A 20,861-nucleotide genomic window follows, 5' to 3' on the forward strand; every position below is an offset into this window, starting at 1 on the left:
TCCCCGGTGTCGCGGGGGCTCTAGCCCGGGTTTATTCCCCTCGTCCCCGCCGGTGCCAGCCGGAGCTGGACCCGGACCCGGCCCCACCCGCTGGCCCCGGCCCCACCCGCTGGCCCCGCTCCGCCCCGCCCCGCCCCGCCCGCGCGGGGCCCTGGGCGCCGCCCGCCCGCAGGCGGACGCGGACGCGGATCCGGCTGCCACGTCCCGGGGGCGGGGCGGGCGGCGGGGCCCAATGGCGGGGCGGGCGGCGGGCCTGCGCCCTGGGCCCCCGCCGCGGGGGGCGGGCGGCGCGGCCCCGGCGCGCAGAGGCAGCGCGGCCGCGGACGGGGGCGCACCATGTGCGGTAAGGGCAGGGCGGCGCGGCCCGGCGGGGCGGGGGGCGGCGGGGGGAGCCGCGGGCCGCATCCCGGGGACGAGCAGGGCGCTCCTGGGCGGTGGGGGCCCGGTGTCTGCCCCGGCGGGTGTCCCCCGCGGCGGCGGAGCAGCGCTAGGCCGGCCGGTGCCGTGCCGACAGCGTGTCGCGGCGAAGCAGCCCGGCCCCCGGGGCACCCCTGGCCCGTCGGGGGGAAGGAAGGGGGTCGGCCGCGTCTGCGTTGCCTCGGTTATAGCGAGAAGGGGCCGCGCCTCCGTTATCCGAAAATGTCATCATCTCGCCGACGGTCCGCGGCCGTTTCTCCGGGGGAGGCATCTTGCGGCGTAATCGTAACTTGAAAAGGGCAAATTTTCCTGAAATTATGTGCAGAGGTGGCCGGAGCGTACAAAAGGCCAGCGCCCTCGGTCCGCGGGAGGCACGACGGTGCTGAAACCGCGCCGTTCCCTCGGGGCAGTCGGGGGTGTCGGTGGCGGGGGGTGCCGGGGATGGTGACACTCCTGCCGGGGGGGTTTAGGGGTGGTGGTTTTTGAAAGCAACGAAGTGACTTGGGAGCCTTCACCCCACTGAGCACCAGCGACGTGCACGTTATGGGAAAGGGATACAGGTTTCAGCGGTGGCGTTCCTAAACGTGGCTCTTGTATCAGAGTAACCACTCCCACTTTTAGGTGAAAACTGTCTCTTACTGTTATTTTTTTAGGCATTATAACTTCTGAAGGGGATGCTCGTACGTTGCTTCGAGTTTACTCAACAGAGGTTGCGAGGCAGTGGGTAAATTGGTTTAAACGGGGCTTAGAAGGGTCCGTTGCAGGGTTGTGCACCAGCTCGTCTCCGTCTGTCCATGCTCCCGTGGAGCTTCCCTGTGTTGAACACATGCCTGAAGCGAACTGGAGCACAAGCCGGTGGGGCTTCTCCAAAGTCACCCGGGCGCTGTCCGCTCCCGTTTGCCGTGTTGGTGCAGTTACTCGGCCTCAGCTGCTGGTCCCAGGAATAGAATTTATGCTTTCTTTTCCTCTTCCTTCTGTCATGTCGGCTTCGGGTTTTCCCATGGAAATTTATGCCACAGTGATGTGTTGGCTCTTCTTACTTGTCTGTCCACATTTCCTTCTTTGTTTTTTTTTTTTTTAATTATTTTTGTATCTTAATGTACAAAACTCAAATGATGCTTTAAGCAAGGTTGAGGGTTTTATACTTGATGTGCAAGTTGCCGTTTCTTTCATTGTTTTTGTGAGATTGAACCGGTATCACCTTCAAACTGTCAAGTCTGTGGAGCGCTACGAAGAGGCAATCAGAAATTCATACTCCAGCTTACATTGAACACTATGTTAATTTGCATTGAAAGTACAAAGTGGAGCAAAGCTAAGAATAGAAGGGATAATTATTATTATAAATAGCTTGCTGCGAGAATAGGGATGGTTTTCGTGCCTTGTGCTTGCCGTATTTGAGGTCCAGCCTTTGAAATGTGCAATATTAACATGCTGCTCTTTGTCTTTTTAACTGCGATAAGCCTCGAAAACACTGTGGGCAGTTACTTAATTGCATTCAAGATTTAACGTATTCCTCCTCTTTTCGATATAAGCAACGTTCTTCTTGGATATTGAAACATTTTATGGAACAGTAAGAAGAGCATTAAGGTTTATTGGCTCCGTTGATGGATCTTGTTCTGGGAGCCAGAGATATAGCCTATATTGAAAAACGGGAAGAGGAGAGCATTGAGCATGTTAATACAGGAAAAATAATTGTTGGGAACTGCAGAGCTTCTGAAGGCAGGAAGCGCGTGGCCGAAGACAGTTAAGGTTTTGTAGGAGCGGGAGGAGAGCTCCTTGGAGTCTGAGGGTGCTGCCCCCCCATGAGCTCTCGTGACTGGCAGTTAAGCGCAGTTGGCAGAAACTGAGGGATAGAGTCTCCTCCGCTGCTGCCGTTCGCGGTCCGGCTGGTGAGCGCAAGACAAAATTGACGGTGGCCTCAGCCCACATTAGGGAACGTTACCTGCAGCGCCAGTTTGGGCTTTCTCCATGCAGCAGCAGCAGACTCCAGCAAAGGAACAAGGTGAGCAAATGGAGACGTTGCCCTCTCAGCTAGTCCTGCGGGTGTCACAAGTGGGCAGAGCTGGCGTGGAGGTACCCTGAGTCCTCACACTAGCGAGAGTTCGTTGTCTCATCGAGCTGAAGCGACAGCAGGCTACGTCTTGGAGCAGAGGGCTCTGATTTCTCGTGCTGTGGCCTCTGCAAGGTCCCAGTAGCCATGTTACACCGTGTAGTGGCAGCTCTGCAGGCCTGGTTGCTTGTACGAACACTGAGACCACATTTTTGTAACGGAATTGTAAGTCAGGATATACGTTGCTTTATCTTGCCATGCTGCCTGGTGGGTACACGGTCCATGTTCAGATTTTTATCCAGTTCATCTCAGATAAAAAGAGTTATTAAGATGAGGGTTGGGTTTTTTTTTAATAAAAGATGACAATGCTGCTATTGTTACCCGCTTTCTCCCTGTGACACCTCCAAGACCGGAATTACCAACACAATGCTTTCAACGTGCTGGAAATCTGGTGTTCAGGTTTACGCGCCTGTGACCTTACGAAGTCCTGTGATCCGATGGGTTTGTACCGCTTGACAGGTAAAGGGAAGGAGCTCAAAGTGGAGCTCCCTGGTGCCTAGTGTAAATGCCGGGCCTGCGGTGTAGGTGTGCTGGGGTTTTGGTTTTGGTGGTGTTAGTGGAAAGTAGGTTTTGTTCTTGGTGTGTGGTACAGACTCGCGGTTTGCAGACTTAGCCGGGTATAAATGGGGTGTGCTTTGGTCTGAATGCACTAAACCAGTTCAATGGCATCTGTGAAACAGTTTAGAAAACAGGTTTTTCAAGGTAGCCGGGCTCAATAGACTGTTCTGTAAATAAGTAAACCTAAACCGGATGCCATGAGTGGCTTTAACGACAAAGAGGGACTATAGAATTTGGGTCTTGTATTGCTAGTGATTGCTGAAGACAAAAATGGGCGTAAGACAGACTGGAGTTTCAGGTTTTAGGGCTGCACGTACATCAGTGGGGACTGCCCTCCCGCCGGCCCAAGTACCGTTCCTACACCGAGGCGCCCGCCTTTCTGCGAAGCACAGAGTGGCGGCCCTTGCCCAGAATGAGCCCTTAGAATTGAGGCACTGGTTGTTTACTCTGGGCAGGAGAAACCCTGCCCTTTTTAGCTGGAGAGAGAGGTGCCTGCGTGGGCCGGAAAAGAAGCATCCCGTGGAGAAATGTGGTTCTCCACCGAGTGGATGTTTTCCTGCTTTGCTTTTTTCCCAGCGCGGACTTGATGAGTTGAACGTGACTCTCCCAGGTCCGGCCATTATAACGACAGTCTGCTCGTGTCTGACCTTGCGCCCCTTCAGACTCTGCAGAAACGCCTTGTTTCGGTGCGCGGGGGGTGGCGGAGCATCCTGCCTCACCGAACTGCCGGGCAGCAAATGATGGGAGCCCGCTCCGGCGGGTTTTGAGCGTCGGTTCAGGGACTTGGTTCCGTTCCGCGATCAGTATCGGCGTTAGAACTTGCTGTGGCTGCCGAGTGTCTCCCTGCTGTAGTTTGAAGAAAAATGTTTTTATCGCTTTTCCCAGTCTGCAAGGTATGTTATGTAGGTGCTGTTTAGGAGCCCCCATCCAATTTGTCGAAGACTTGAGGCCTAATAATCATCACCAGGATAAAGGGTTCTCTGGAATTGCCAAGTGGATGTGCTGATAACATCGTCTGTTGGATCGCTTCGAACAGCTACGGTATGGGATAAAGGAGTTTGTAAACCTGACAGTAAACCTGGCCTGGAGGCTTTTCTGCTTTTGTGGGAAAAGGATGAGGAGAAGCTATTCCTGAGGAACTTCACGTATTCAGGACACTGGCGAATATCATTTATTCTTCCTTGGAAGTGGTGATTCACTTCATTTGCCTGTGAACTTACCATGAAATAAAGGAACGCGAGCACCAAAAAGGTCACGGGAAAACAAAGTTCTCGGAAATTAGTGACTGGCAACAATAGAAAAAATAATGTCCGTTTGTTAAAAGTGCTGTTCTGTTAAAATTTGTCAGCTGCTTATAGGGGATTCTTTATGTAGCTGTCATTAAGAAGGCCTGGGGTTTGTGCTTGAATATTAAAAATTGGTTCAAAGAGAGAATTGAGTTTTGCAAGCAGCTGAATACCTGTTCTGCTGGTGGTTGACCAGGGATGGTTTTTAAGACAAACCTACAAGAAAGGAAATGTTTTATGTTCTAAAGTATATTGTTCGAGGTATTTCACTTGGGAGACGTATACAGGACTTCTTACTGCGGCGGGTCTTAGTGTGATTCGGGAATCGGATGATAAGCTGACATGCTTTGAACAAGTCTTTTCAGTCCGAATGTGCAAAGTCCTGTGTCAAGTTACTAGTTGAAGTGTTTTATTATGTTGTAAAGCGTGACTGCTGGTCTAATCCTGAAGTATATTAGTGTCAAGTCCTCAAGTATACTAATGTATTCCAGGGGTACTGTGTTTTCTGAGCCTGTCAGATTTAACTTCCTACAGTGTGCTTGCCGCTGTCTAGTGGGAATTCACAATTCTAAACCACGCTGGGCTAGAACGAAGTTCACAGGGGTGGTTTTTGGGTTTCACGCAGCACGTATTTCACCTTGAACGTTGCCAACTCAAGGCTTGTCAAGGTACCGTAAATGATGTCGTTCCTATTTCCTGGTTTTCTGAAATAATTCCTCTCTCTGGCTTGTTCCAAAGCGTGAGTTGCACAGGGCAGGAGGGGCGTTGTTACTGAAAAACGCTTGCGTTGCTTGTGTCAAAAAGTGGAGCTGAAACTGGAACTCCTCTTTCCAGGTCTGCCAGGGACCAGAAGTTCACGGTGGGTTGGTTTCAGGAACGTTCTGCTTGACTTGGAGATTTCTACACGTTCAGCACCTGGCATCTGGGCTGGCGATAAGCTGGTGGCGCACCAGATGGGGGCCCTGATGGAAATTTGCTAGAGTCGCCTTGGAATTTCATCAAACCCAACACGTTTCCATTGCTTGTTGTGATTTCAGTGAATTGTCACTTTGACAGAAAAATTGGCGCTTTGTGACAGAGCGCTCCTCGTGGAAGCCTTCAAGCAGCTGTAAAGATCTGTGCAGTTGATATCTTTTCATCTTCTGAATCGTGTAGATTGATTTGTCTATAAGCCCAGGGAAGGAGAGAACAAGGCTTTAACAAGGCATTGTGATGCGGAGAAAACCGCGTGTCTGGGGTGCAGAAGAAAGGTCTTTTATAGTCTAAACCACAAGGTAGAGTTGTGTGCTGCATTCCGCCCTGGAGAGGCTGCGTTTTGCAGCTGGATGAAGTGATCCTTTGTTCAGCTTCTGAGTAAAAAGAGGGTCTTTTCGTGAATGGCCGGGGCTCTGCATCGTGCTGGGCCGCCGGTGTCACCTGAGTGCCCTTCGGCTCAGCACGCCGCGCTCCTTGGGCCGAAGGCTTGAGGTCTAACTCCAGAGCCGCGTTTTTGTCTGCAGAGCCCCTGTGCTGGTGGCTGCTGGGAGAAATAACCGTTTTTCAAAAATACACTCAGATCAGTGAAGCATAACAAGCATTTAACGCTTTGGGTCTTTTTTATTTATTTTTTTCTCATCAGTGTTACTGTCGAAGGCAGTGAAATTGTACTTAAAAATGGAGGTAATTACAAGATGCGGTTGCTCGTCTATTCCTGAATAATCCAATCGTTTGGATAGAGCCAGTGAAAATGCTCTTTTCTAAATGTGGATTGAATCTTTCTCCAGCTATGAAGAATCACGTCGTTATAGGATGTTTGAAAAGGGAAAAATGAAATGCATTTGAAAATATTTCCAGTAAACGAAACTGTTATTTACACATAATTCATCGTGATCAAGTGCCATAAATGGATGATGAGCCCTCAAATACTGGATTTTAGCTTGCAGATTAGTAAGTCATGTGTTCAGGAAGACTCCTGTTCGTTTTCAGCAGCCTTACTGTCCCATTTTTTACTGTAATTATGCATCATTTTTACATATCGTTCTATTTATTTTTTAATTTATTTTTCTTGTTTTCTCTAAGGTGAGTTTTAAACCTGCTTGTCTTACTTGCCTTCTCATTTGTAAAAGTTCTTAGAATTTTTTTGTCATAGTGGCATCTCCATTGCCACTCCAGCTGTTTTCTGCTTGAGATCTAAAAGCTGAACTGGGTTTCTTGAAGGTCCCTCCCAACCCAACCCGTTCTATGATTCTGTGAATCAAAACTGAATCTCCCGAAGGTTATAGGATCGTCCTTTTTGCAGGGTCTCCACGTGTTTTGCAGCATTAATACTGTATTTGCATTTTTTGTCAGCTGGCTTGGGTTTCATAGTCTCTGTGTTTTCTGATAAGAATGTCTGAATTCCTTGGTTTGTTTTGGGTTTGGTTGTTGGTTTGGTTTTGGGTTTTTTTTGTGGTATTCTTAGTCTTAGATTCAGATTTATTTTTTTTTTTTGCAGTCCTCGTGAATAATCTTAATGTAATTGTGCTGTAATTAATGGATTTATTTTTTTTTCAGTGCCTGAGACAAATGCCAAGTTGGCTCCTTTCTAGATAGATGTTTTCTGGTTGTTTACAGTACAAGGAGAAGTAAACAGTGCTGCTTTCCATTCTCATCCCAGATGAGCCATCCCTTCCTGGAGGAAGTCGGCTTCTGCTTTGTGCCCATTCAGTACGTGGCGTCTTGCTGTACACTGCTGGCGCTTGTGATCTGGGACAAGGAATCGCGTTTTGGGTTGTTTTGTTGTGGTTTTTTTTTTAGTTCAGGTGTGACTGAACTTGTTAAAATGTGTGGAGAAAATAAGTTTTCAAGCCCCTGTCCAGTTTGGATTCAGATTTAACAAAGCTGTCCACAATCAGCCCTGCCTAGAGGGAAATAGTTCTGGTTTTAAGCCATTTTTTTGATTCAGAATAAGTTGCAATCCTTGTGCCAGCAGCAAGATGGAGATGAAAATGATCAATTCACATCTACAAAAATATTTTATGAAAGGAAGCCCAGTTTCTGCCTAATAATTGGGCCTGTCTATTGAGTTAGACACTTTTTTTTTCCCATGGAGAACATTTTGGAGGCCTCGCTGGGGCACCAGGGGTCTGTGAGGAAAGTGCCCTGCCAATGATCTCCACTGGGGCTTTGAGGAAGAGGCTGTGGTGTTTCCGCCGTGTCCCCCCGCCCCTCCGGCTGTGTCTGTGCCGGCGGGTACAGCCGTGCCGATGGGTGTTTAGGGGGGACACGCGCTCTGTGCTCCCTGCGGGGCCGTGGAGATGACCGCCTTGGGCCCCCTGGTCTGCCTCGATGGAAAAATACCCTCATTTAAAACACAGCGTCACGGCCTGGGAACAAGAGGGGGTTTGTGGCTGCGTGCCTGGGAGCGTTACACGGGTGACACCCGCCGTCCCCTGGGCACCGGGAGGGCTGCCTTGGCGCGCCTCTGGCGTACCAGTGTTCGGAGGGGCCGGTGGGCAGCCGCGGTGGGGTGTAAGGGGGCAGAGCGGACCACCTACAGCAACAGACACCTACACCTTTCCTACAGTCCCCTTTTCTTCTCCCTTCTTGCCACGTCCCCACACGTATCGTCCCTTTTGCAGGCGGTTCCTTCCCCAAGCTCTACAGGGGCTCCGTTTCACCCCTTGCATGCCAGCTTGACAGCCTGTTCCCTTTTTGCCCTGGTCGCTCAGCCCGTGCCAGTGAAGAATGTGGCCATCAGCGAGGCTCTGGTGCCTCTTGTCCTGCTGCTGTTCACTGCAAAGGGCTTCCAGGAACTGTCTCGCTGTGGCCAGGCTCCAGAGCACCTTAACGCTCGCTGTTGGTTCCCCGCTTGCTCAAAAGAGCGTATCCCGCTTGAGCGGCCTTCGCTGTTGTGCCGTGGTAGTGGGATAGCTTACCAGGGAGGTGTGCGCCTGAGGGGGGCCTGGTTGTGCCGGAGTGAGGTGGCTGAAATGCCACCCAGTGGGCTGCGGAGGTGGTGGGTGCTTCTGGAGAGCGGCTTGATGGGCCCAGCTAACACCAGAGAGGTGTGAGGCTCCAGGGTTTGGGTGGGTGTACGTAAAACACGGGGAGAGGTTTCATCTCTGAAAGCAGTTGGCTAACGTGGAAAAATGGCAGCAGCACTCGTGTTTCGGTAATGACTTGTGCTGGGTATAATTGCACCTTCTGAAGTAGCTTTAGCTGGGATGCTGGGCTGGGTGGCTTTGGAGCGAGGGGAAATGTCAGGAACTGCTGGAACCCAGCCTGCTGTTGTAGAGCCATCTCCTGTGCTTGTTTGCTCTGATTTATGGCGCAGGCGTGTTATTTTCTGTGTAACGCTGCTGCTGCGTTGCGTGTCTGGGAGGTTTCTGGTAAATCTGGAGAGGGGGGCTTTTCCAGCTGCCTGCTAATAAAGCAGTCTGCTTCGTACTCCTGTTGCAGGACCTGGAAGTCATTTGAAGGATTTTAGGCATCCAGGATGTAGCTGAAACGTGCCATCCTTCAGCCTGGGGGACAGCTATTTGGAGTCAGTTCACTTGTAAACAGGGAGGTTGCTGTTTCCCTGAAGAATGCAGTTTTTAGAAACAAAGTGAACAAAGTAGCTCAAATTGGAAAACTTTTTTTTTTTTTTTTTTTTTTTTGCCAGAAGGGTGGGGAGGTGGGTTTGGAGATTGAGAGCGTGGGGGAAGTATCCTTCAGGGGAGGCTTTTGAAATACTGCAGAGGTTGGTAACTGCTGTCAGTGTTTTTTATCTGTGGAGCTTTTAGCGGCGAATCGTGAGGTTTGTGGAGGAGGAGCTCGCCCTGTCTGAGCGGTTGTTGGAACCGACGTTCAGGTTGAACAAACGCCATCAGGAGATGGCAGCAGCAGGCCTGTGCGTGGTTGGTTTGGGATGTCAGGAGCAGCGGAAGTGAAACTGCAAATTTTTGTGAACTCCGTCCTGATGGTCTTGCAAGGGGTTATCAGAAAAGGCTTTGGGTTTGGGGGGAAATGAAGGTAGAAGCTAAAGAAGCCAAGTGAAAATATGGTTTTTGCCTTTTTTTTTTTTTTTTCCCCCCCCTTCACCTGACTAGGTGGTTTAAGAGGGATGAGAGAACGTGCATCTAATTTTTTTCTAGCAACATGGAAGAAAATCAGCGAGCCATGGTGTGCTCTTTTTGCGGCAGAGCTGCAGGGAGGTGTAGCTTCTAACGCTGCTGCTTTGGGAGTGGGAAGGAGAAGCTTATGACAAACTTGTCCCGAGACCTGTAGCCGAAGACCATGGAAAAGGGAGAAGGAACGTGAGAGGGACCGACGGGTACGTGGCTGCGTACGACCTTGTCCCTGCTCAGGCTGAGCAGCCCCTTGGCTGTGGGGTGTTCCGTGCCTGCGTTTCTACTTACAAAATAGATTTTAGACATCAAAAAGCTTTGGATGATCTAGTTTAATTCCAAAACGCAAACAGCTTAAGAATGCAGTTTTTTCAAATGCTCTTTAAAATAATCTGTGGGTAAACATAAAGATACCTGTTCCAAAAATCATCTTGGGAATAAAGTTTTTCACATGGATAAAATTTAGCTGGGAACTGTGGGGCAGGGTGTATGGCAGTACCATCGGGGAAAAATCAAAGTTTTGGGATGCCTTTAAAAGGACTTTTGTTTTTATGTGTGTGCGACTGAACTCTGTTCTCCTCAAGAGGTTTTGGTAAAGTTTCTCAAATTAGAAACCTTGAATTAGCAGTGACTTACGCATACGGGCGCTTCTGTGAAACCTGCCTTGCTTTTATTCCGTGCAGGTATTTTTCTCCTTTAAAGCGTTAGACAGGGTGAAATGGTAGATTTCAAGTACAGACATTTCTAGCATCCGCTGAATGTCTTCCGTGCTACTGCTTCATGATGGCACCAAAGGAAATGCTTCTGAAACAGAGCCGTGGTTAGCATTAGAGATCTAGGAACTTGTGTGTCCCCATCGCTGCTTAAAAATAGAAGCAACGATTTATCTTCCTTTGCAACCTACAGGAAAAGTAGCTCCATTAGTTGGAAGGTGTTAGTTTGCATGAGTTAAATTATTTTTTTTCTTACTGAGTCTGTGGGAGGAATTTAGCGAAAGCTATTCAAGGAAGAATTCCTTTTGAAGATGATTCTTCAGCCTGCAAAGCTCAGTGTTAGTGAACCTTGAATTTTTCATCTGGAGCGGTTGATTTCCTGTCCCCTGCCTCGACTCCCGACAGCTCATTCTGTGGCGTGGGTCCAGCTCACGTGGACATTCTTTCTCCCATCACGCACAGGCCTGTCCTGTTCAGTTGCTCTCAATGTCGTGAGAAGGATGGTGGCATTTCGTGGTTAGTTTTGGCTCTTAAATGTCGGTGACATCTTCTCCGTCAGACCTCAGGTGGGGTAAGGAGAGGCTGCAGACGCGGTGGTACCTTCCTGCAGGGGGCTCTCCGTCCAGAGGCCTGTTGGAGTTTTCACTTGGCGCGTGTGCCAAGTAGGTGGCACGTACGGAGTTTCCTCAGGTGTGATTTTGTTGTAAGATTATGCTCTTTTCCACTCTGCAGGCATCTTTGCTTACCTGAACTACCATGTTCCCCGGACAAGACGGGAGATCCTGGAGACCCTTATCAAAGGGCTCCAGCGGCTGGAGTACCGAGGCTATGATTCTGCAGGTAGCTCTCTACGAGCATCACTGGCTCTTTTTTGACTTTTGGCTTGTAAATGATGGTTTTTGTGGTGCGTTTGTGAATGGTTTCTACTGCCCTCTGCTTTTGAAGAAGGCTGAAAGGCAAATTGGATGTGCCTGTGATCGCGTGGTCAGAGGTTTGGATTAACTGTCAATATACAGATTTCTATAAACACCCTTGATGCCTGTTAGCGAAGGCTTTAAAAATACCCACAAGGTGACAATGGGAGAACTCACTTCTAATCTAAGGGGTTTCTTGCCTTTATTTGGAGGGTCGGGTGTGGGGAGAAAAGGCAGTGTGAAAAAACCCAACCAACCAACCAAAACCCCCAGCAGTATTTATTTACAAAAAAGTACTGTGATACACTTTCTGCACTTCACACTCTGTCTTCGTCTTCTGCGGTGGTGCTTAGGTGTGGGAGTCGATGGCGGAAACGACAAAGACTGGGAAGCTAACGCTTGCAAAATCCAGATTATCAAACAGAAGGGGAAAGTGAAGGCTCTGGATGAAGAGGTTCACAGTACGTATTTCCCTTTTGTTCCTCCCTGCTCTCTTTCCTTGAAGTGTCCTCTCATCTCGTTTGTGTTTTGAATATCACCTCTTTTACCCAGAAACACTGTATTTCCAAATAACTCGTGTGTAAAGTGCCAGAGATGTAAATGCTCAGGCGTGTGCTGTGAAGAACCCAGTGATCCTGTGGCCCTTGTCATGCGAGTTACAGAGAAGCCCTGATTTCGCAAGACAAATGAATCACATCCTATTAAAGTAAAACAGACCTGAAATACATTTCAGAAAACAGAAAACCCCAAACAAAAAAAAAGGGCTTAAACTGGGGAAAGGGGAATTTTACTGGTAGATAATTATCAGAGGCCTAGAGTTTGGGCAAAAAAAAGAGAAATGCTCTAATAACGTCACCAGCTGAATTTTAGTTTTTCATAAGTAATGCTTGTCCCAACTAAAGCTCCCCATCCGAGTGGGGACGGGCTGAGCAGCTGGCTTCAAGAAGACACTGACCTATGTGTGTAGCTGTCAAATTGATGAGACCGCAGAGAGTCGGGTCTTCTGCACCCGTTTCTGCCTCTCTGTGTTCCCTTGATTGAAACGTTGAGTTCATTCAATCCGTGCCCAAGGCAGAGAAACACAGAGTTGTTGGGTGTGGAATACCGGTGAGCTGCCTGAGAATGGGAAGATGCTTTCCAGAGGAGTCGGGGTCTCTCGTTTGCATTCGAGAGCTGCCGCGTGGTTGTGACTTCACTTGTTAACCCGTGCCGGTGTGAGCCGCGCGGCGCCAGGCGCTGTTTAGCCGAAGGGCAGGGGGGAGAGCTAACCTCAGCGTAGAGAAAACCGGGAACTGATGAGGCCAGGCGAGGTGGCGTGTGCGTTACAGAGTACAGAATATTCCTGAAGAAATGTTTACCTGCTCAAGAAAATTGCAGGGTATACAGCTTTAAAGAGATTGTGGAGACATTTTGTGGAACAAAATTATTTATTTTTCCAAAGAAATAATTCATGCTGATGGTATGCTTTCTAGAGACAAGGGTTAGTGATGAGTATTCGAACCCTAGTGGTGTGTCAGCGCAGCTGGTTCAGTCACAGCTGACGGCATGTGGCAGGATGGCAAGGTGCACCCCTGGGAGATAAAATTCAGGTTGGGTTCTTTCTGGAAACTTGTTTTTTATCTTGGCGGGGTGAGGAATGCAGGGGGGTTGCTTGTGTGCCTCTGCATCCTGAATCCCCTGAAAACACGCTTGACGTTTTGTTGGATTTGCTGATTCAGTATTCGGGGAGCCCAGAGGCCCGATGGCACTCCCACGGTGACTTTGGGGTAGGCACAGCCCCTCGGTACTCAAAACTTCTGCTTCTGCTGCAGAGCAACAGGACATGGACCTCGACATCGAGTTTGATGTACACCTGGGAATCGCCCACACCCGCTGGGCTACCCACGGCGAGCCCAGTCCTATCAACAGCCACCCGCAACGCTCGGATAAGAACAACGGTAAGCGGCTGTGCCGGGGGAACCGCGCGCTCCTCGGCGGGTCTGGCAGGGTCTGGAAGAGCTCGCTGCCGGCTCCAGGGCCTGGTGTGTCGCAGGGAGGGGTGGCTGGAGCCGGGGAGCTGGTTTATTGTGGGGCAGGATGCTGAGCCCTGTTACTGTGAAGCCGGAGGGGTTTGGACTTGATTTCTGGCCCCAGGGTCACTTGCAGCAGCGCGTGATGTCGGGGAGGACGGGGATTAGCGCCCAGGGGTTCGGTGGGTGCGTGGGCACAGTGCAAGGAGGAGGGAAACAGAACGGAATCGGACGGTAAGAATTTTCGTGGCTGTTCTTTGGAATGGAGCTTTGTGCGCTGCTTTTTTTTGCCGTTTATTTATGGTTTTTCCGTGATCACCGCTGTACGGAAGGGGGTTGCTCTGTGCTGCTGGGTTAGTGTTCGGTGTGGCCGCCCGAGGAGCAGCCCCGACACGCTGGCAGGAGGAGCGCGGTGTGTCGCTGCTTCCCGCAGGCTGGAAGCTGCCAAGCGCTCGAGTGCCTCCAGAAACTTTGCAGGATCTCGGTAGCCCCAGTCCCACGGGGTCCTTGGTACCGCTGCCATTACCGGCCGTGCCAAATGGGGCAGAGCAAGGCAACCGCACCAGGAGGTGGGACTCTCCTCTCCGTTCTGCCAAGTACGGCTTCTCCCGCGACAGAGCTCCGCGGCCTCTGCTGTCTGGGTTAGGCGGGTGTCCCCTGCCAGGCCAGGGGGCTGGTGCTGAGTGGGGCCTTTCCTCTGTCCCCAGAGTTCATCGTCATCCACAACGGCATCATCACCAACTACAAAGACCTGCGGAAGTTCCTGGTGGGTGATCCCCGTGTGTGTGTGTCCCCCTCGCTCTCCCGCTCACTTCGGCTCTCACATACTTTCCCGCTCACTCCCCCACTTAAATCCTTGTGCTCCCCCACACGTCCCACTCCTCGCCGCGCGTTCTCGCGCTCACTCCCCCACTCACATCCACTCTCCTCCATTCGTGTTCCCCATCTCTGATTTTTGCACTCGTACTCACTCCCCCGCTCATATTTACGCTCACACTCCTCCTCTCACACTCTCACACTCGCTCTCCTACCCTGTGAGTATGTTCTCACGCTTACATGCCCCCATTCCCTCCCTACCTCGCTCACTCTCTGTCACTCACACTCACCCTCTCACTCCCCACATTCCCCCCTCGTACCCTCACGTTCACACTCGCTGCCTGCGCACGCACCCCAGTTACACTTCCCCCCTCGATCCCTCACACTCGCTCTCACACTCACAGTGCTCCATTCACGCTCTCACACTCATGGTCCCCCACTCACACTCGCCCCCTTAAACTCACCCCCTGCTCTCTCCCACTCCCACCCCTCCATTTGTTGCCCACTCACGTTCTCACACCCACTCTCCTGCTTACACACACATCACAACCCACACTTGCCTCGCACTCACTCCATTCCCCCACTCACACCCTCCCACTCTTGCTCACTCCCCCATGCCCCACTCCTGTTCTCACCCTCACACTCGCCCTATTCACTTACGCATTCTTACCCTCCCCGTCTTACACACCCTCCCCGTCTTACACGCCCTCCCCGCCTTACACGCCCTCCCCACTCCACTTGCACACACGCTCGGTCCCCCCTCACACCCCATGAGCGTTCACACCACTCTCGCACTCACACACATTCTCCCCCCTCCCTTTTGCACTACTGCCTGCGCCCTCACACCCTCTCACTCCCCCACTTGCACGCTCACTCTTCCTTCCGCACGTATTTTCTGCTCACACGCCCTCGAGCCCTCACTCCCCCAGACGCTCACGCTCCCTCTTGCACGCGCTCTCCTGCTCCCTCACTCGCACTACCAGAGTGGGAAAGCCAGAGAGGAGGAGGAGGAAAAGGTGGAGGAGGAAGGAGGTACACCTGGATGGAGGAGGAAGGAGGTACACCTGGATGGAGGAGGAGGATGGAAGGAAAAGGGAAGAAGAAGGGATTAAAGGGAAAGGAAGTGAAAGGGAGGGCAAGGAAATGAAGGAAAGGGAAAGGAAGAAGGAAGGAAAGTGGGAAGGGAAAGGTAGGGAGGAAATGGGAGGGAAGGAGAGGAATGAAAAGGAGATGGGAGGAAGGAAAAGGAGTCCAAGGGAAAAGGAAGAAAGGAAGGAAAAAAGGAAAAGGAAGGAAAGAAGGATGGGTGAGGAAAAAGGAAGGCCAGTAAAGAGGGGGAAAAAAAAGGAAACAAGGAAGGAAAGCAGGAGAAGAGGAAAGAAGGGGAAGATGAGAGGCAGGAGGAAAGAAAAAAGAAAGGAAGAGGAAAGTTTTGCAGGAGAGAAGGAAGACAAGGCAGGAGGGAAGGAAAAAAGGAAAGTCAGGAAGGAAAGAAGGATGAAAGGAAATTATGAAGGAAGATGAGGGATGGAAAAAGGAAAGGCAGAAAGGAAAAAAATGTAGAAAAGGAAAGGCAGGAAGAAGGAAAGGCAGGAGAGGGGAAAAGTCAGGAGGGAATTAAAAAGGGAAGAGGAAATGTAGGAGGTAAAGAAGGAAGAGAAGAGAAAGGAAGAGGAAAGGCAGGAAAGAAGGATGAAAGTGGGAAGGAAGCGGGAAAGAAGGAAAAAGGAAAGGCAGGAAAGAATAAAGGAAGAGGGAAAGATGGAAGAAAGGAGAGGAAAAAATGCAGTATGGAAAGATAAGGAAAGAAGGAAAGGCCAGAAGAAAGAGGAAGGGAAGGAAAAGGAAAAGGGGGGAAGAAGGCAGGGGCAAAGAAAAGAAAGGCATGAGAAAAAGAGGGAAGGAAAGGTTATAGATGGGAAAGAAGGCGGCGGCAGGAGGAAGGGAGGAAAAAGAAATGCAGGAGCAAAGGAAGGAAAAGCAAATGAGAAAAGGAGAAGAGGAGGGAAGAGCAAGGTGGGAAGGGAAGGCAGAGGGCCGGTTACCCAACGCGTGCTGTCGCTGCAGGAGAGCAAGGGCTATGACTTCGAGTCGGAGACGGACACGGAGAGCATCGCCAAACTGGTCAAGTACATGTACGACAACCGGGACAGCGACGACATCAGCTTCACCACCCTGGTGGAGAGGGTCATCCAGCAGCTGGTAATGCTGGGAGCAGGGTGGGGACGGGGGACAGGCGGGGCGACGCTCGCCAAGGCAGGCAGACAGACGGACGCGCGCACACACAAAAGAACGACCGTGGTCCAGTATGGCCCAGCGTCCCCTGGCCGGGGCAGCACCGTGCCTGTGCCAGACTGTGCCACAGGACGTTCTGCGGCACACGTTCAGGCGTGTTTTGTCTTCCCTCTGACAGCTCATCTCGGACGTACATTCGTTTTTCTTTAACATCAGTCAATGCTCATGGGAAAAATCCTAAATTTTGGGGCGCAACAGCATCCCAAGGCAGCCAGAGCCTGCCGTGTTGGGCGGCGAGCACGCGGGGCGCGGGAGCCGGCGTGGGACAGAGTCAGAATCAGTCCCTGCCTCAAACCTTCCCCGAAACCTCCATCTGGGAGAGCTGCTGACCCCTTGCGGGAGCTGCTCTGCACGGCCTGTGCTTCCACGGGTCGGTTCTTGCCCAGCTGCGCACCCGCACGGGATCCAGCCGCAATTTACCTCCGGTCCCAGAGCGCCCGGTTCAGGAGACGGTTTGTCAGCGACGTGCCTGCCCACAGCCCAGGAACGCGGTTCGCCGGCGGATTGCGGTGGCTCACCCGAGTGTTCGGTGGCGCCGCGCCTCAGCAAACCGCCCAAAGTTTTGGCGCTGTTTTTGCCAGGTCTTTGCCCTTGTGAGTCCCCTCGCTGCGCTCTGAACTAGGGCAGGAGCACTTGCAGGGGTAGCCGGTGACATCTGAGTCTGTCTGGGAGTTCAGGAGACTCGTTCAGTGGTTGAGGATGAGTTGCCCGGGCTCGGGAGGGACATCCAGAATGAGGTGCCTGGAGCTCCTGGTGGCTCTGAAGCCTCTTGTTTGCGGAAACACGGGTGCGGCCTTTGTGCTGGGAATCCTGAAATGGTGGCCCAGGCCTCAAATGAAGGGGTAAACATTTGTCTTCCTCTCCTTCCAGGAAGGTGCTTTCGCCCTGGTGTTCAAAAGCGTTCATTATCCTGGCCAAGCAGTCGGTACCAGGTGAGTGCTGCCGTGGAAAAGAACGTTCTTGTTGCGCCCTGTACGACAACAGGTTGTTCTCCTCGCGCTGTGCGTGCTGGGGTGAGAGTGGCTGTTGGTTTTCATTTCCTGTCTCTTGTTTTCTATTTATCATAACAGAAAATCCCCAAAAACGATTCAAAAATTTCTTAGTGACCACCTGTATCACGACTGGTCTGGAACAGCTTTTTTTGTAGACTCTGGTTGCGAGCCATTTGAAAGGAGATAGTTTTATCTTTCCCTTTGTGTTTGCCGTTGTGGCAGCATTTGGCCAAGTCCTCCCTTTGGCTTGAAGTTGGCTTTGAATTTCGGTGCCGACAGCCGTTTGTACAGTGAGCAGCAGCCAGTGTGTCCCTGGGACTGCAGTTACTCTGCAGAGTTTCAGCTAAACTTGAGACAGATTCCTCACAAACGTGCGTTGTGTTTACTCAGAGGTTCTTCTGCTCTGTCTTGTGGCCTCCCCTGCATCCAGCACCAACGACTGATCTGGGAGGAGCTCGCTCTTCTCCGCTTCGGTTCAGTTGCTGTGCTGGAGAGCAGCCGTCCCTTCGGGTCGGGTGTCCAGGGGATGACCCTGTGGGGGCTGAGGGCTGTAACTCCATGTCTTGCAGGCGAGGCAGCCCCCTGCTCATAGGCGTGCGCAGCGAGCACAAGCTCTCCACCGACCACATCCCCATTCTCTACCGGACGGGTAAGTGTGAGCTCCCGCTTCCCCAGAGGAACCGCGGTCCGGTCACACCCAGACCAACGTACAAGCATAGAGCTTCACAAACAGTTGGGTGCTCTGGGATACGTATTGCACTTGGAAACTTTCACCTGTAAATTAAATGATTATAAGAAAGAGATTTTTTTTTTTTAAGTAAGTTTTTAACCACAGTACCACCATCTACCTCAAGGTAGTCTCTGTCTGAAGCTTTGCTGTCCAGTGGTTGCAGGGAAAACACACATTAATGCAGTAGACTAGAATAAAATAGACTAGTTCAGTACAGGAACGTTATCAGTGGAGTTAAACTTGGATACTTGAGAGTGTGCTTTGTGTGGGACAGCTGGCATTCGTGGAGTCGGGTGTGTTCAAGGAGTGCCCTGCGGGCTGTAGGCTTGTCACTATCACAAACCTTTCCCCTGTCCCCCCAGCAGGATTTTTAAAAGCAGAATGCTCTTCCCCTTGCCTGGCAATCTGCGCCTATGCTGTCCGTCCGTCCTCCTCTCACACCTGTGTTTTACCACCGCAGACGCGTAGTTTGCACCCTGGGGAATGAAAAGGGGCTCAGAATCCTTCTGTCATTTACTGTTGTCAGAGGAGCCTGAGCCCGTTCAGTTCCTGGGCACGGGACTGGCCGTTCTCTTAGCGCTGCAGCGACCAGAAGGACGTACTGTCGCAGTATGTCTCGCTGCTGCGGCCGGGGTTGCTCCCGACAGCTTGCTGCAATGTAACGGGAAGAAGCCGTCCCAGTAAGCTGTGTCAGTGTTTACTCTCGGGTGCTGTTGGATAATTAGCAGTAATCCTTAACGTATGTATGTAACACGTTTGGGGTCTTTCCACTGATTATCTGAAGTTTGGTGTTGTGTTGTTGTTGGTTTTTTTCCAATTGCACGTTCAGCTGTACAATCTATGGATCATTCTTTTGATGGAATATCCATAAAAATGGAGGAAGGTGCCTACCAGAGATAATCTAATACTTGCCATTTCAGACAAATCCTCCAGTTCCTTAGGAAAGGAATCACAAATGAGATAAATACGCATTGTCTCTTTAATATGTGGGTATTGCTTTCCATGTAGTGAAACAAGTGGGAGAATAAGAATTTCTTCTTACCAGAAACACCACGAGCGACACACAGGCAAATGCACGCATCAGCCCTCCCGTCCCATTTCAGATGTCCTGATGCAGCGCTCAGCAGCTGTGCAGAGCTGATGACTCGGCGCAGGTAGCGCTGCCTGCTCCCTGCAGTTCTGATTACAGAAAGAAACAGTCAGTTGCCTTAAACCCCCTCCCCCAAACCAGCAGAGGGAAACCCCGGTAGGAGGCTGCTGGTAACCCTAATGCAAGCGCCCTCCGGAATTCCTGCTGGAGTTCAGATTTGTCAGAGAGCTACATCCTCCCTCCTGATCCTAGTGTGTGAACCCCAACTGCAGCTTCTGGTAGAAGCAACGAGGTCGACCTGAGGCTGGAACTTCCCTTTCCTCACTGGTCAGGGTGAGCCATGGTTAATTCACATGAAGTACTTGATTTTTTTTTTAAAATTTTTTTTTCAAGGCTAACCCGTGATGAACTCTGTTCACATCTGAAGCAGGAGAGCGATTTTCTGTGAGAGGAAAGGATCCGATTCTTAGCTGCTGTAAATAAATGTGATTCCACCCTCAGCAGACAATGGCCTCGGGCACCTGCCGCTCGGGGGGTGCAATCGGTGCCGTTTTGCTGGAGGAGAAACAAACCTCAGTTTGTGGAACGGTGTGAACTGTGTTGGTTCTCTGTCAGGAGCCGGTTCACCTGAATCCAAACCTTAGGCGAGATTTTGTTTCTTGTTACCAAACGTGCCGCTCTTAAGTCAGTGTAAAGCGTTTAGAGTAAAATTCTGAAGGCAGGTTAACCTTCAACCCCAGGGGCTTTAAGAGCCGAAGTCCCTCGGCTTTCAGAGGCACTAAGGCTTTTCTGAAAAAGGGACCCTTCCCGCCCGTTTTTACTAGACCCGTGTTAACGCTCCGTGATGTCTCTGTTCTTGGTTTAGAAGGGAAAAGAATAAAAGATTACTTCTGTGTGGCTCCTAAATTCTAGCAAATGGGAGGTGGGTGCTGCAGAGCAACAGTCGGGGTTATCGATAGGTAAAGGGATGGACAACCTGTGGGCAAGTCCATAGGCAGCATAACGGTGGCTGATGGACTCGCTGCGACTTCCCAGCCGCTCCTTGGTAAGACTTGTACGTGCACGGGAACAACAGGTTCCGGTGACAGCTCGGTGTAGCATCTGTGATACAGGAAAGCAATGCAGCATAATAAAGTCAATGCGGGGAAAATGTTGTATTTTGAGAAACAAAATTTGCATGTTTTGCTCAAGTACGGGCGCTTCTGTTGGAGAGCGGCCGCTAACACCTTCGCTCTGTCCTTTCTCAGCGACAAATCAGACTGTCCTGTCTCAGCTCAACAGCAAAGGAGCTGTTTTTCCTCATTTACTGACTTGATGCCTGAAGTGGAGGGCTCTAAACTGTTGGCTGAGTGGAACCTTCTTATTCAGTGTCAACATGAAAGCAGTATTTTTTCCTTTACATTTTCATTTACAGAACTGTAAAGCTAACCATCATGAGCTGTGCTTACATCCCTGAGTCAGATTGGTGTCCAGCAGGTGAAAACAACCCTAGAGCTTATGGAGTAGATACAGAACAACTTCCATGTTGTGACTCTTCAGCAATAGTCCCATTTTGCTAGATGAGCTGGCGGATCCACCCCCACCCCTCACCGTACTGCGCCCAGTGACTGGCAGATAAGTGTGCTCGAGGTCAGCGCTGAGCAGTAGGTGTTCTGGTCCTCATCTGCATTCCTGACGAGCTTCACGACCGAGAAGCATTTTCTGCAGTTAAAGAGGAGGCGAGGCAGGGAATTCGAGAGTATTGGGAACTGCCAGAGGACTTGAGAAGGGATCCCTGGAGAAACACTGAACTCTTTTAAAGGCTTAGTGCAAGTGTTTCAGAAGTTGACTCTAGTCCTATGTCCTTCAGTACACTTAGGTAC

At 50.9% G+C, this 20,861-nt stretch overlaps 1 protein-coding gene across 2 annotated transcripts in view; it reads left to right on the plus strand.

The window, feature by feature from the left end:
- The first annotated feature begins 309 nt into the window (after nucleotides 1–309).
- GFPT1 (glutamine--fructose-6-phosphate transaminase 1) overlaps nucleotides 310–20,861 on the plus strand; it is a 31,389-nt gene continuing 10,837 nt past the window's right edge. Inside the window, exons 1-9 of one of the 2 annotated variants that reach the window (XM_086477067.1) lie at nucleotides 310–343; nucleotides 10,886–10,993; nucleotides 11,421–11,528; nucleotides 12,879–13,004; nucleotides 13,784–13,842; nucleotides 15,960–16,094; nucleotides 17,058–17,119; nucleotides 17,749–17,828; nucleotides 18,739–18,792. In XM_086477067.1, coding sequence (XP_086333193.1) covers nucleotides 337–343; nucleotides 10,886–10,993; nucleotides 11,421–11,528; nucleotides 12,879–13,004; nucleotides 13,784–13,842; nucleotides 15,960–16,094; nucleotides 17,058–17,119; nucleotides 17,749–17,828; nucleotides 18,739–18,792 — 739 coding nt within the window. In that variant the 5' untranslated portion in view covers nucleotides 310–336. The remainder of the gene's footprint in view (nucleotides 344–10,885; nucleotides 10,994–11,420; nucleotides 11,529–12,878; nucleotides 13,005–13,783; nucleotides 13,843–15,959; nucleotides 16,095–17,057; nucleotides 17,120–17,748; nucleotides 17,829–18,738; nucleotides 18,793–20,861) is intronic. The other variant, XM_086477068.1, reaches the window with a different exon arrangement.

This window comes from Leptosomus discolor, chromosome 23 (genome assembly GCF_034619465.1).
Source record: "Leptosomus discolor isolate bLepDis1 chromosome 23, bLepDis1.hap2, whole genome shotgun sequence".
In the NCBI taxonomy this organism is placed as follows: domain Eukaryota; kingdom Metazoa; phylum Chordata; class Aves; order Leptosomiformes; family Leptosomidae; genus Leptosomus; species Leptosomus discolor.